At 49.7% G+C, this 9913-nt stretch overlaps 2 protein-coding genes across 2 annotated transcripts; both read left to right on the top strand.

Annotated features, from left to right (window-relative positions):
* Positions 1-1543: 1543 nt before the first annotated feature.
* LOC123854241 (large ribosomal subunit protein eL6-like) lies at positions 1544-2476 on the top strand. Its single transcript, XM_045889359.3, has one exon. The coding sequence runs from the start codon at positions 1620-1622 to the stop codon at positions 2424-2426; it is 807 nt and encodes a 268-aa protein (XP_045745315.2). The 5' UTR covers positions 1544-1619; the 3' UTR covers positions 2427-2476.
* A 975-nt stretch (positions 2477-3451) lies between these two features.
* Positions 3452-7119, top strand: LOC123854248 (regakine-1-like). Its single transcript, XM_045889366.1, has 3 exons — positions 3452-3635; positions 6226-6346; positions 6706-7119. The coding sequence occupies exons 1-3, from the start codon at positions 3566-3568 to the stop codon at positions 6797-6799; spliced, it is 285 nt and encodes a 94-aa protein (XP_045745322.1). The 5' UTR covers positions 3452-3565; the 3' UTR covers positions 6800-7119.
* The last annotated feature ends 2794 nt before the right edge of the window (positions 7120-9913 follow it).

Genomic DNA, 9913 nt, shown 5'->3' with positions numbered 1-9913 from the left:
GTCCAGCCCTGCTCCTTTGGGGTTTTTTGTTTCTTGTTTTTTAAGATTTTATTTATTTATTTTGACAGAGACACAGCGAGAGAGGGAACACAAGCAGGGGGTGGGAGATGGAGAAGCAGGCTTCCCCCCGAGCAGGGAGCCTGATGCGGGGCTCGATCCCAGGACCCTGGGATCATGACCTGAGCCGAAGGCCGACGCTTAACGACTGAGCCACCCAGGCGCCCCTAGCCCTGCTCCTTTGAATAGGGGAAGCAGTCAAGCAGGACTGAAGGTCCAGAGGAGGAGTGCACATTGCTTACCAAAGCACAAAAGGCAAATGACTCAGTGTCACCAGGAACTTAGTTTCAGAAGTCCAGGAATTGGCACAGAGACCCAAGAAATTGTACGAATCAGCTTCTTCCATCCTCCTGCCCATGTGTATCCCCAACATCCCTCCCCCATCTGATGTTGTGCTAACTAAGGGAACAAGCTCCTATTCTTTCCATTAGAACAGGGGTTTAAATTTTTTTTTTTAGGAGGGAAACACTTTCTTTGCAAACAAACTTACCTGGAACCCCCTTATATAAAACTGATAAAAAATACAGATGCTTAAATCAAAACCACAATGAGATACCACCCCACATCCATTAGTATGGCTACAGCCAAAAAAAAAAAAAAAAAAAACAGAAAGTAACAAATGTTGGCAAAGATATAAAGAAATTGGAAGTCTTGTGTATTGTTGTTGAGAATATAAAATGGTACAAAGGCTGTGGAAAACAGTATGATGGTTCCTCAAAAAATTAAAAATTGATTTACTGTATGATCCAGCAACTCCACTTCTGGGTATATACCCCAAAGAATTGAAAACAGGGTCTCAAAGAGACATGTGTATACCCCTGCCCACAGCAACATTATTCACAATAGCTAAAACATAGAAGCAGCCCAAGTGTCCATCAACAGATGAATGGATAAGCAAAATGTGGTATATCCATATAATGGAATATTATTTGGCCTTAGAAGGAAATTATGGCATATGCTACAAAATGGGTGATCCTTGAGGACATGCTAGGTGAAATAAGCCAGTCACCAAAAATAACTACTGTATGATTCCACTAATATATGAGGTACCTAGAGTAGTCAAATTCAGAGAGACAAAGTAGAGAGCCAATAGCCAGTGGTCGGGGAGGAGGGGAGGGGAGTTATTGTTTGATGGGCGCAGAGTTCCAGTTTTGCAAGACAAAAAAAGTTCTGTGCTTGGATGGTAGTAATGATTGCACAATATGTGGATGTAACTAATACGACTGAACTGCACACTTAAAAATGTTTACAAAGGGGCACCTGGGTGGCTCAGTCGTTAAGCGTCTGCCTTCGGCTCAGGTCATGATCCCAGGGTCCTGGGATCGAGCCCCGCATCGAGCCCCGCATCAGGCTCCCTGCTCAGCGGAAAGCTTGCTGCTTCTTCTCCCACTCCCCCTGCTTGTGTTCCCTCTCCCGCTGTGTCTCTCTCTGTCAAATAAATAAATAAAATCTTAAAAAAACAAAAATGTTTACAAGGGCGCTTTTCCCATCTTGCAAGATGGCGGGCGAAAAAGCTGAGAAGCCGGATACTAAGGAGAAGAAACCTGAAGCTGAGAAGGCTGATGCCGGTGGCAAGGCTAAGAAGGGTGACCCCAAGGCTAAAACGCCAAAGAAGGGGAAGCCCCACTGCAGCCGAAACCCTGTACTTGTCAGAGGAATTGGCAGATATTCCCGATCGGCTATGTATTCCAGAAAGGCCATGTACAAGAGGAAGTAGGTATTCGGCAGCTAAATCCAGGGTTGAAAAGAAAAAGAAGGAGAAAGTTCTTGCTCCGGTCACAAAACCAGTTGGTGGTGACAAGAACGGTGGTACCCGAGTGGTTAAACTTCGCAAAAAGCCCAGGTATTACCCTACTGAAGATGTGCCTCGAAAGCTGTTGAGCTACAGCAAAAACCCTTTCAGTCAGCACGTGAGAAAGCTGCGAGCTAGTATCACTCCCGGGACCATTTCGATCATCCTCACTGGGCGCCACAGAGGCAAGAGGGTAGTTTTCCTGAAGCAACTGAGCAGTGGCTTGCTACTTGTGACCGGACCTCTGTCCCTCAATCGAGTCCCTCTGCGTAGAACACACCAGAAATTTGTCATTGCTACTTCTACCAAAATTGATATCAGCAGTGTGAAAATCCCCAAACATCTCACTGATGCTTACTTCAAGAAGAAGCAGCTGCGCAAGCCCAGACACCAGGAGGGTGAGATCTTCGACACCGAGAAAGAGAAATACGAGATTACAGAGCAGCGCAAGGTTGATCAGAAAGCTGTGGACTCGCAAATTCTGCCAAAGATCAAAGCTGTTCCTCAGCTTCAGGGCTACCTCCGCTCTGTGTTTTCTCTCACAAATGGAGTTTACCTTCACAAATTGGTGTTCTAAATGTCTTACAAAGAACGTAATTAAATAACTGATCCATTTCAAAAAAAAAATGTTTACAAGGGCAAATGTTATGTTACATATATTTTACCACAATAAAAAAAAATTGGAAAAAAAAAACCCACAGGTGCTTAATCTGATTTTGGTGGGAGTAGAGGTGGGGGACAGCCACATCTGTCTGACCTCTCAGTAGGGTGACCAACTCATCCCTGTGTTAACACTGAAGGTCCCACATCCCAGGACTACCCCTCGTCCCAGGCAAACCAGGATGGTTGGCCACCCTATCTCCTAGTCCCAGACGGACCACTGTGGTGTTCCTGTGCAGGGCCCCTGCAGGACAAACTCAAGGGTGTCAAGATACAATTGTATTCTATGGGATACATTGCCCTGTCCCCAGCTCACCCAGCTTGAGCCAGAAGGAACTTATCCCTCAGCCTCAGTCCTGGAGGCAGCCCTGGCTGAGCAGAGATCCCTGTATACCTTCCTTGGTTGCTAAGGATCCGCTCAAGCTCCCTGTGCTGGGCAGAGGGCAGGGCCTCCAGCTCACCCTAGGTGAGGCGTTTCAGTCCAATCCTGGCTGGTGAGGCCCAGCCACCCCAGAATCCCCTCCAAATCCAGCACCCCACTCCCAGTCCCCATCAGGCTTGAGTCCAGGCCTGGTGCTGGAGGTAGACAGAGCACAGGGCCCCCACATCCTCATCCTGGTGGGTCCTAGAATCCCGAGCCTGAGACAGTTGCCTGGGCCTTTGGACTCATGGTCCACATGGGCTCACCCCCAAGGAGGCTTCACCAGGCTCCCTGGGGGGGAACAGAAAAGGAGGGCAATTTCTCCCCCAAAGCCCTTCGCCTCTGGCCTTCCCCTACCACCACCCTCAAGATGCAAGCCAAATGTGAATTCTGGGATCATTCTCTGTCTTCTACATCTCTTTGAATAAATTGACTCAGTTCTCATATTTTAGATATGTCACCAGTCACAGTTCCAAAGAAACAACACTCCCATGCAATCTTAGATTTTTCTATCTCGTGACTTCCTCACCAGCAACCTCTTATAAAGGAAGGTCAGAGCCCAGATTTCAAAGAGTCAGGGAACCCAGAAGTCTTCAGCCCCATCCTGCTCCTGCAGCTGGTCAGCCGCCAGAAGGATGAAGGTGATCCTGGCTACCCTGGCCTTCCTCCTCATTCTTGCTGTCCTCTACACTGAGGCCAATGAAGGTGAGGCCTGTTACTCTTATTCTTCTGAACAGAGATGGTACAGTGGCTGGAAGCAGGGGGCTGCAGGGAGATGGGGGTGGTCCAGAATAGGCTGCAAAACAGACAGCGTCTTTACCAAGGGTCTCTCCCCGTTCCTGGTTGGGACTCATTTCTGCCTCCTTTGGGGAGAGAAAATCCTGCCTCTGAATGCAGCCTCCCTGGCCCTGGGGTACCTAGCAGAGAGAAGCTGACCCAGCACCCTCCGGGCTCCTTGCTTAGCGCCCTCTTGCAGACATACAGGAGCCCCCGCATAGGCATGGGCTGGGACAGAGGAATCTGCAAAGGCTTAGACTGTCTTCGTGGCTTAGATGGGGTTTTACATGTTGATTGGTTGCCAACATTTAAAAATCTGTATTTCTTGCTTCTTTTGCAACTATGGAAGACCAAGCAGACAGGAGCCTGAGTTCCCACAAGCTTTCACTGGGACTGAAGTGGTGGGGGCCGTCCCTTTAGACAGGGGGTGCGCTCCCAGGTCTCAGGGCCCCCCACTGCCAGGACCACATGCACCCTGTCTGCCTGTCTGCCTGGCTTGTGGGGGCATTGAGCCTGAGATCCCAACAGCAGCCTTGCCCCTCTCCCTTTAAGGTTTGTCTAGTATGTCCATGGCACACCGCTGCTCCTGGCACGTAGTAAGCTCCTAATAAATATCTGCGGGATACTCCAACAGCAGGTGACTGAGAAAGGCAGGGCTAGACCCCAGCTGTCCTGACCCCCAGCTCACTGCCCTTTCCGCCCTAAACAGGCATGGTTGCCTCTCTGCAGGGGGCAGGAACCAGGGGAGAAGGTGGCACAGTGGGACCCTGGGGCGGCAGCGGGGGCCGGAGGGAGATTTCCCAGGAAACTATTCTCTGGAGCTGAATTTCAACCAAAATCAGAGACAGAAATACACTCAATCCTAGCACTCTGATCCGGCATCCCTGCTAGTCCAAGGAATGATGGCCAGTTTTCCAGGAACTGTGACAGCACCTAGCTATAGAGCTCCCTCCCTAATGCTTCCCCGTGATTCCCGTGATCATCATGGGGCTTCTCATCTGCAGATGGGGGAAGGGATACTTTCTCAAAAGGCTGGCGTGAGGAATGGAGATCAGCCATGTCAGGAACTAAGCCACACACCAGGCCTATGGTAGAGACTCAGTCAATGGAAGCTTTTTTTTTCTTCTTCAGAGAACAGCAACCCAGAATGGACAAATAACTGGCTTTACAGTCAGGGAGACATAGATTCAAGTTGAATTCATTCATTCATTCATTCAACAAATATATATTAAAAGCCTACTCCTGCCACCCTTTCAGTAAACACGCTGGGCTACAGTGAGGGACAAAGGCAGACACTGTCTCTACTCCTAGCGAGCCTCATTCTAGAAGCTCTGCACTGGTCAGCTTGTGGACCTTCCTTGTCTCTTTCAGGCCTCCTGAGCCTCAGGTTCTCCGTCTGTTACACAGGGGTAAGGAGGCCCTGACTTCAACAGTCATCAGTATATAAATCAATACACAGTCCTTGCCCCATGTCCTTTTTTTAAGGAGACAGGTTTGGAAAGGGTGGGTGTCCTGTCCGGAGTCACATAGCTTTCAGGAACAGAGACAAGGACAAGTGTAGCTTTCCTGCTTTGTAGCCAAGGCTCTGCTCATTATAACATCGCAAACCTCCCCCTTCTATCATTTTCTCGAGACCCGTGAAGGAGGACCCTCTCCTATAGAGGGGGCCAGTCCTGCCCTGCTGTAGCCCACCCTGGACATCCCCTAGCAAGTCCATACGGCAATTCCTTCTCAGTATGTCAGGAAACTATGTTTTTCCAAATCCCAAGTCCTAAGAAAACTCAGTTGAGAAACTGGGAATATGTGGAAAATTCTTGCAAGAATTAAAGCTTAACAATCCATATGGAGGTGTTACTGATTTAAAGGAATCCACTGACATGTAGAGCAAAAGCAGGAAACACGTGACACGTGGGATGTAACGTTAAGATCAGCATTTCGGGAAACCGGGACAGGAGCACGCAGGGGGGATGTGACCAGGACCTGACAGCTTGGAGCTGTAGCCATGTCACAAGTATGAGTCCATGGCCCTGTCTGCTGCTGAGTGTTTACCTTGTACACTTAGCACAAATCATGTAAGTGGTGTTCCGAGGAACAAGTTTTAAAAGCAAAATACGTCCTTCAATGGGCCATTTCAACTGTGATTCCTGCTAGGAGATGTGAATATTCTGTTATTCCCCGAGGGAAGGGTCAGAGAGAAGTCAGGAGGGGCCAGCCGTGGGCAGGGAAGAGAGGTTTTAGAGGAGGATAATTTTTTTTAAGTCATCTCTACACCCAACGTGGGGCTCAAACTCACGACCCTGAGATCAAGAGTCACATGCCCTACTGGCCGAGCCAACCAGGGGCCTCTAGACAAGGACAATTTAAGAAGGAGAGGAGGACGAGCTGCAAGAGGCCAGGCCTTACTCCCTCCGAGGTGCTCTGGTCTGGTCTCCTCCTCTGATGCTCTGGGCGATAGAGATACAGGTCTACGCTCCCTTGTGGAAAAGCTTTCATCATCACATGGCCCTTTACCTTGCAGAACCAGTTAATAAATTAACCCCTGGTCCGTGCTGTTTTGCCTACATCTCACGGAGGGTCCCACTCCGGTTTGTGGAAGGTTATGATAGGACCAGTGACCAGTGCCCCACCCCAGGGGTCATGTAAGTTCGGCCATGCTGGGGGCGGAAGGGGGTGTAAATATGAGAACCAGGAGGGCCTGGGAGAAGGAAGCAGAGGGGTGGGACTAGCTAGGAAGTGGGGGGAGCACAGGAAGAACCAGCTGAGCAGCACCCTGGGGACTTCCCAGCCTGAGCTTGGCCTCCAGGGAGGTAATGGGAGCTGGTGGTAGGGTCTTCACGGACTCCTTGGGGAGCAACAGAGAGTAGAGTGTCCTTCTCTGTGTGAAGGGGCCACGTCCAGCAGAGAGAGAGGTGGGGAAGCTCAAGCTGGGTAGAGAAGGAGCTGGGCTCCTCTCTGCCTGCTGACTCAATTTCCCCTCTTTCTCCTCCTTGTTCCACAGCTTCCTTACCCGACAGGGCCGACAGATCTGCGCCAACCCCAGTGTTGCCTGGGTGCAGGAGTACATCAGACACCTAGACCACGTGTCTAAGTGATCTGGGAGCACCGGGGCCCGTATGGCCGAGGGACTTTGAGGAGACGCCACGGAGCCCCCTTCCCTCCCCAACTCTCTCAGCCCCAGAAGGTCCCTGGGAGTTGGTCCTGGCCCAAACTGAAACTCTTTCTTGCTTTTCTGTGCTCCCATTCTCTGATGAATCTTGCTCTTTCCTGAAGCTTTGCTTTGACACTGTCCTCTGGGACCTGAGGACACTGTGGCCCCCAGACAGCATCTGTCTCCCCTTTGCAGGCAGCCAGTTGTTGAAATAAAGCCATGCCCCAGAAAGGAACCTGGGTGGTTTGAACTGGTTCTCTCACAGACAGCTGGTTATGTCTTTTCTTTTATAGACACTTCTACGGTATTAACTATGTATCAGGTGCTGTTCTAGACTCTTCCATATGAACTAATTTACATAGTGGGATGATGGGGGCAGAGTTAGAATCAGGAGTACCGAACACAAGTGACCCCTCTTTCGGGGCCTTATATCAGGGGAACAGCGTGAAAATCCAGACAAACTGTTCGTTTGCATGGAAAGTAGCCAGCTGAGGTGCACACCTAACACATCTCATCATTCCCATCATCCATACTGGGGGCTGCAGCCCCCCCCTTCCCTGGAAGCTCTTCCCTGCACCTCTGCCATTTAAACATTTACTTCTCTGACCACCCCTCAAGACCTAGTGTAAGTAACAACTCGTTCTCTGTGCCCAAAGCCAAGCACCCCAAACTCAGATCCTGCCTGCAGTCTCTTCAGTTGCTCCCTTGGCCCTCATCCCTGAAGCCTGGTGTGGAAGTGACTTGGGACATCTGACCTTGCCCCCACCACCACCCCAATTAAAGACAGAGCCAGGTACAAGGCAGTTCTCCGTGGGGTACCAGGAGGAAAAGGGAGGTAGGTGGGAGGTACTCAGCTCTGCTCTGGGGAATGCTGAAGCTGACGCCAGCCTGGCCATGCTTCACCGGACACAGACCAGAGAAGGGCCTTAGGGACGCTGGCGTTGTTCAACCCATGCCCCCAGACTCAGGTCTTGGAGAAGACACACTACAGCTTTCTGCCTCAGTCCTAACTCCTGCGGAAGAAGGATCCTGTTTGACACCATAGGTCAGAGATCTCTGCACATCCGTGAGTTTAGTGGTGGGGTGAGGGGGGCCATCTACTGTCCAGGACAAGGTTAGGAAACTAACAGTCTATCTTAGGTGTCCTCACATTCCCCCACTGAGGCCCATTTCCTCACTTTCCTGCTCCTCACTCTTCCAAATTCCAGCCCTTAGAGCCATAATGCACCTGGGCTTACTCTCACTCAAATCCCATCTGGAAACCAGTTCTCCGCACTCCATTCACACTAAAATATGGTTGAAGTCTTGAGGGAGCCCAAATCCCAAAGCCAAAGCGACAAGAATCACTGAGGAGGTGGGAGGGCCTAGGGTTTCTGGGAAGGATGGGAAGGAGTGCAGGGGTAAGTAGAATCTCCACTCTCCAAGTTACTCATGGTCCTACAGGTAAGCACAGCCATCTGGCCCCCAGCAAAGTGAACCTGTCTGCCTATAGGAGGGAGGGAAGGAGCTTAGGGAGGCACCCACTATGTGTCAAGAATTGTGCAAAGTGCTGTACGTACACAACATCTTTTAACCATTTTCACTTCCCTGTGGTGTCCAGCTCATTACTCCTGTTTTACTATAAAGTCCATTTCGGGCACAGTCCTCCTAACCCTTCCTGATCCATCCCTCTCGCTAGGTGACCTCAGCCAGACTCATAGCTTCCATATTCCTGTATATACTGACAAGTTCCAAATTTATACTTCTCCAGCCCAGGCGCCTCCACTTAGGTGTCTAAGAGCTTCTCAAAATTAGCTGGTCCAAACTGAACTCCTGAATGTCCCCAAATCTGCTCCTCCTTTGTCTTTCCGTCTCAGTAAACAGTAGCAACATCCTCCAACTGTTCTGAACAAAATCCTGTAGCCATCCATGATTCCACTCCTTCTTTCCCCCCATCACCTATCTTACACCCAAAACCTGAGCACTCACTGCCGCCTCTGCTGTCACTCCACCACCCACCGTCTCCATATTTTAGTGTGAATGGAGTGCGGAGAACTGGTTTCCAGATGGGATTTGAGTGAGAGTAAGCCCAGGTGCATTATGGCTGTAAGGGCTGGAATTTGGAAGGATGACCAAAGTAACCTCGTAGGAGTCTCCACACTTGTAATCTCAACAGAACAGCCAATGATCCTTTCAAACATAAGTCAGATCATTCCATTCTCCTGCTCAAACTGCCCCCCCAGTGATTTCCTATCTCAGAGTCAAAGTCAAGTGAGCATAGCTGCCTTCCAAAGACCTTACAATACCTACAAAATCCTGCATGATTTGCCCACCAGCCCCACACCACCTGACCTCTTCTCCTACTTTCTCCCTAGCTTCCTCCACTCCACTTCAATGCCTTCCGTGTGGTTCCCCAAACACACCAGGCAGGATCCAGCCCCAGGGTTTTGTGCCTGTTCCTTTGCTGGAATCTTCCTCCTCCATCTCTGGTCAGCTTCCTTTAGGTCATGCTCAAATGCCACCTTATCAGGAAAGCCTTCCTTGAACATCCTGTAATATGTAGCATTTCTACACACACACACACACACACACACACACACACACAATTCCTTAACCTCCTTCCCCACTTGTTGCCATTACATCCAAAGTACTTGCCAGCTTGTGTTATACTATATATTACTTATTTATGTCTGTCTCCTTGTAATTAGAATGTAAACTTCATGAGGGCAGAGATTAATATTTATTCACTGCTCTACCCTCAGTGCCTAGAGAGGACCTGGTACAGAGTAGGCACTATTGGATGGATGGATGGATGGATGGATGGATGGATGGATGGATGGATGGATAGATGGATGGATGGATGGATGGATGGATGGATGGATGGATGGATGGATGGAGTCACTTAGGCTCAGAAACAAGCCTAAAGAGGGGAAGGCCTCCAGGAGAGAATTTTTGGAACAACTCCATCTTGAAGAGCACTTCTTCCCAGTGGGGGGATAACCACTAATGACCTTCACAGAGAGGTTCTGGAAAGTAGAGCACAATGGCACTTCATTCTTGCTGCCATTCTTCTTTGTTA

This window comes from Mirounga angustirostris, unplaced genomic scaffold (assembly GCF_029215605.1).
Source record: "Mirounga angustirostris isolate CCGP_5_RB_7025 unplaced genomic scaffold, mMirAng1.0.hap1 SCAF_17, whole genome shotgun sequence".
NCBI lineage: Eukaryota > Metazoa > Chordata > Mammalia > Carnivora > Phocidae > Mirounga > Mirounga angustirostris.
The sequence above is the reverse complement of the archived record's forward strand: the minus strand, read 5'-3'. Positions and strand labels throughout refer to the sequence as shown.

What these genes read in the sequence shown, in the direction of transcription:
- LOC123854241 (XM_045889359.3), top strand. Translation starts at nt 1,620, where the DNA reads ATGCCGGTGGCAAGGCTAAGAAGGGTGACCCCAAGGCTAAAACGCCAA.
- LOC123854248 (XM_045889366.1), top strand. Translation starts at nt 3,566, where the DNA reads ATGAAGGTGATCCTGGCTACCCTGGCCTTCCTCCTCATTCTTGCTGTC. An exon ending in CTACACTGAGGCCAATGAAG is followed by an intron (nt 3,636 to 6,225) that starts GTGAGGCCTGTT and finishes TTTACCTTGCAG; the next exon opens with AACCAGTTAATAAATTAACC. An exon ending in TGCCCCACCCCAGGGGTCAT is followed by an intron (nt 6,347 to 6,705) that starts GTAAGTTCGGCC and finishes CTTGTTCCACAG; the next exon opens with CTTCCTTACCCGACAGGGCC.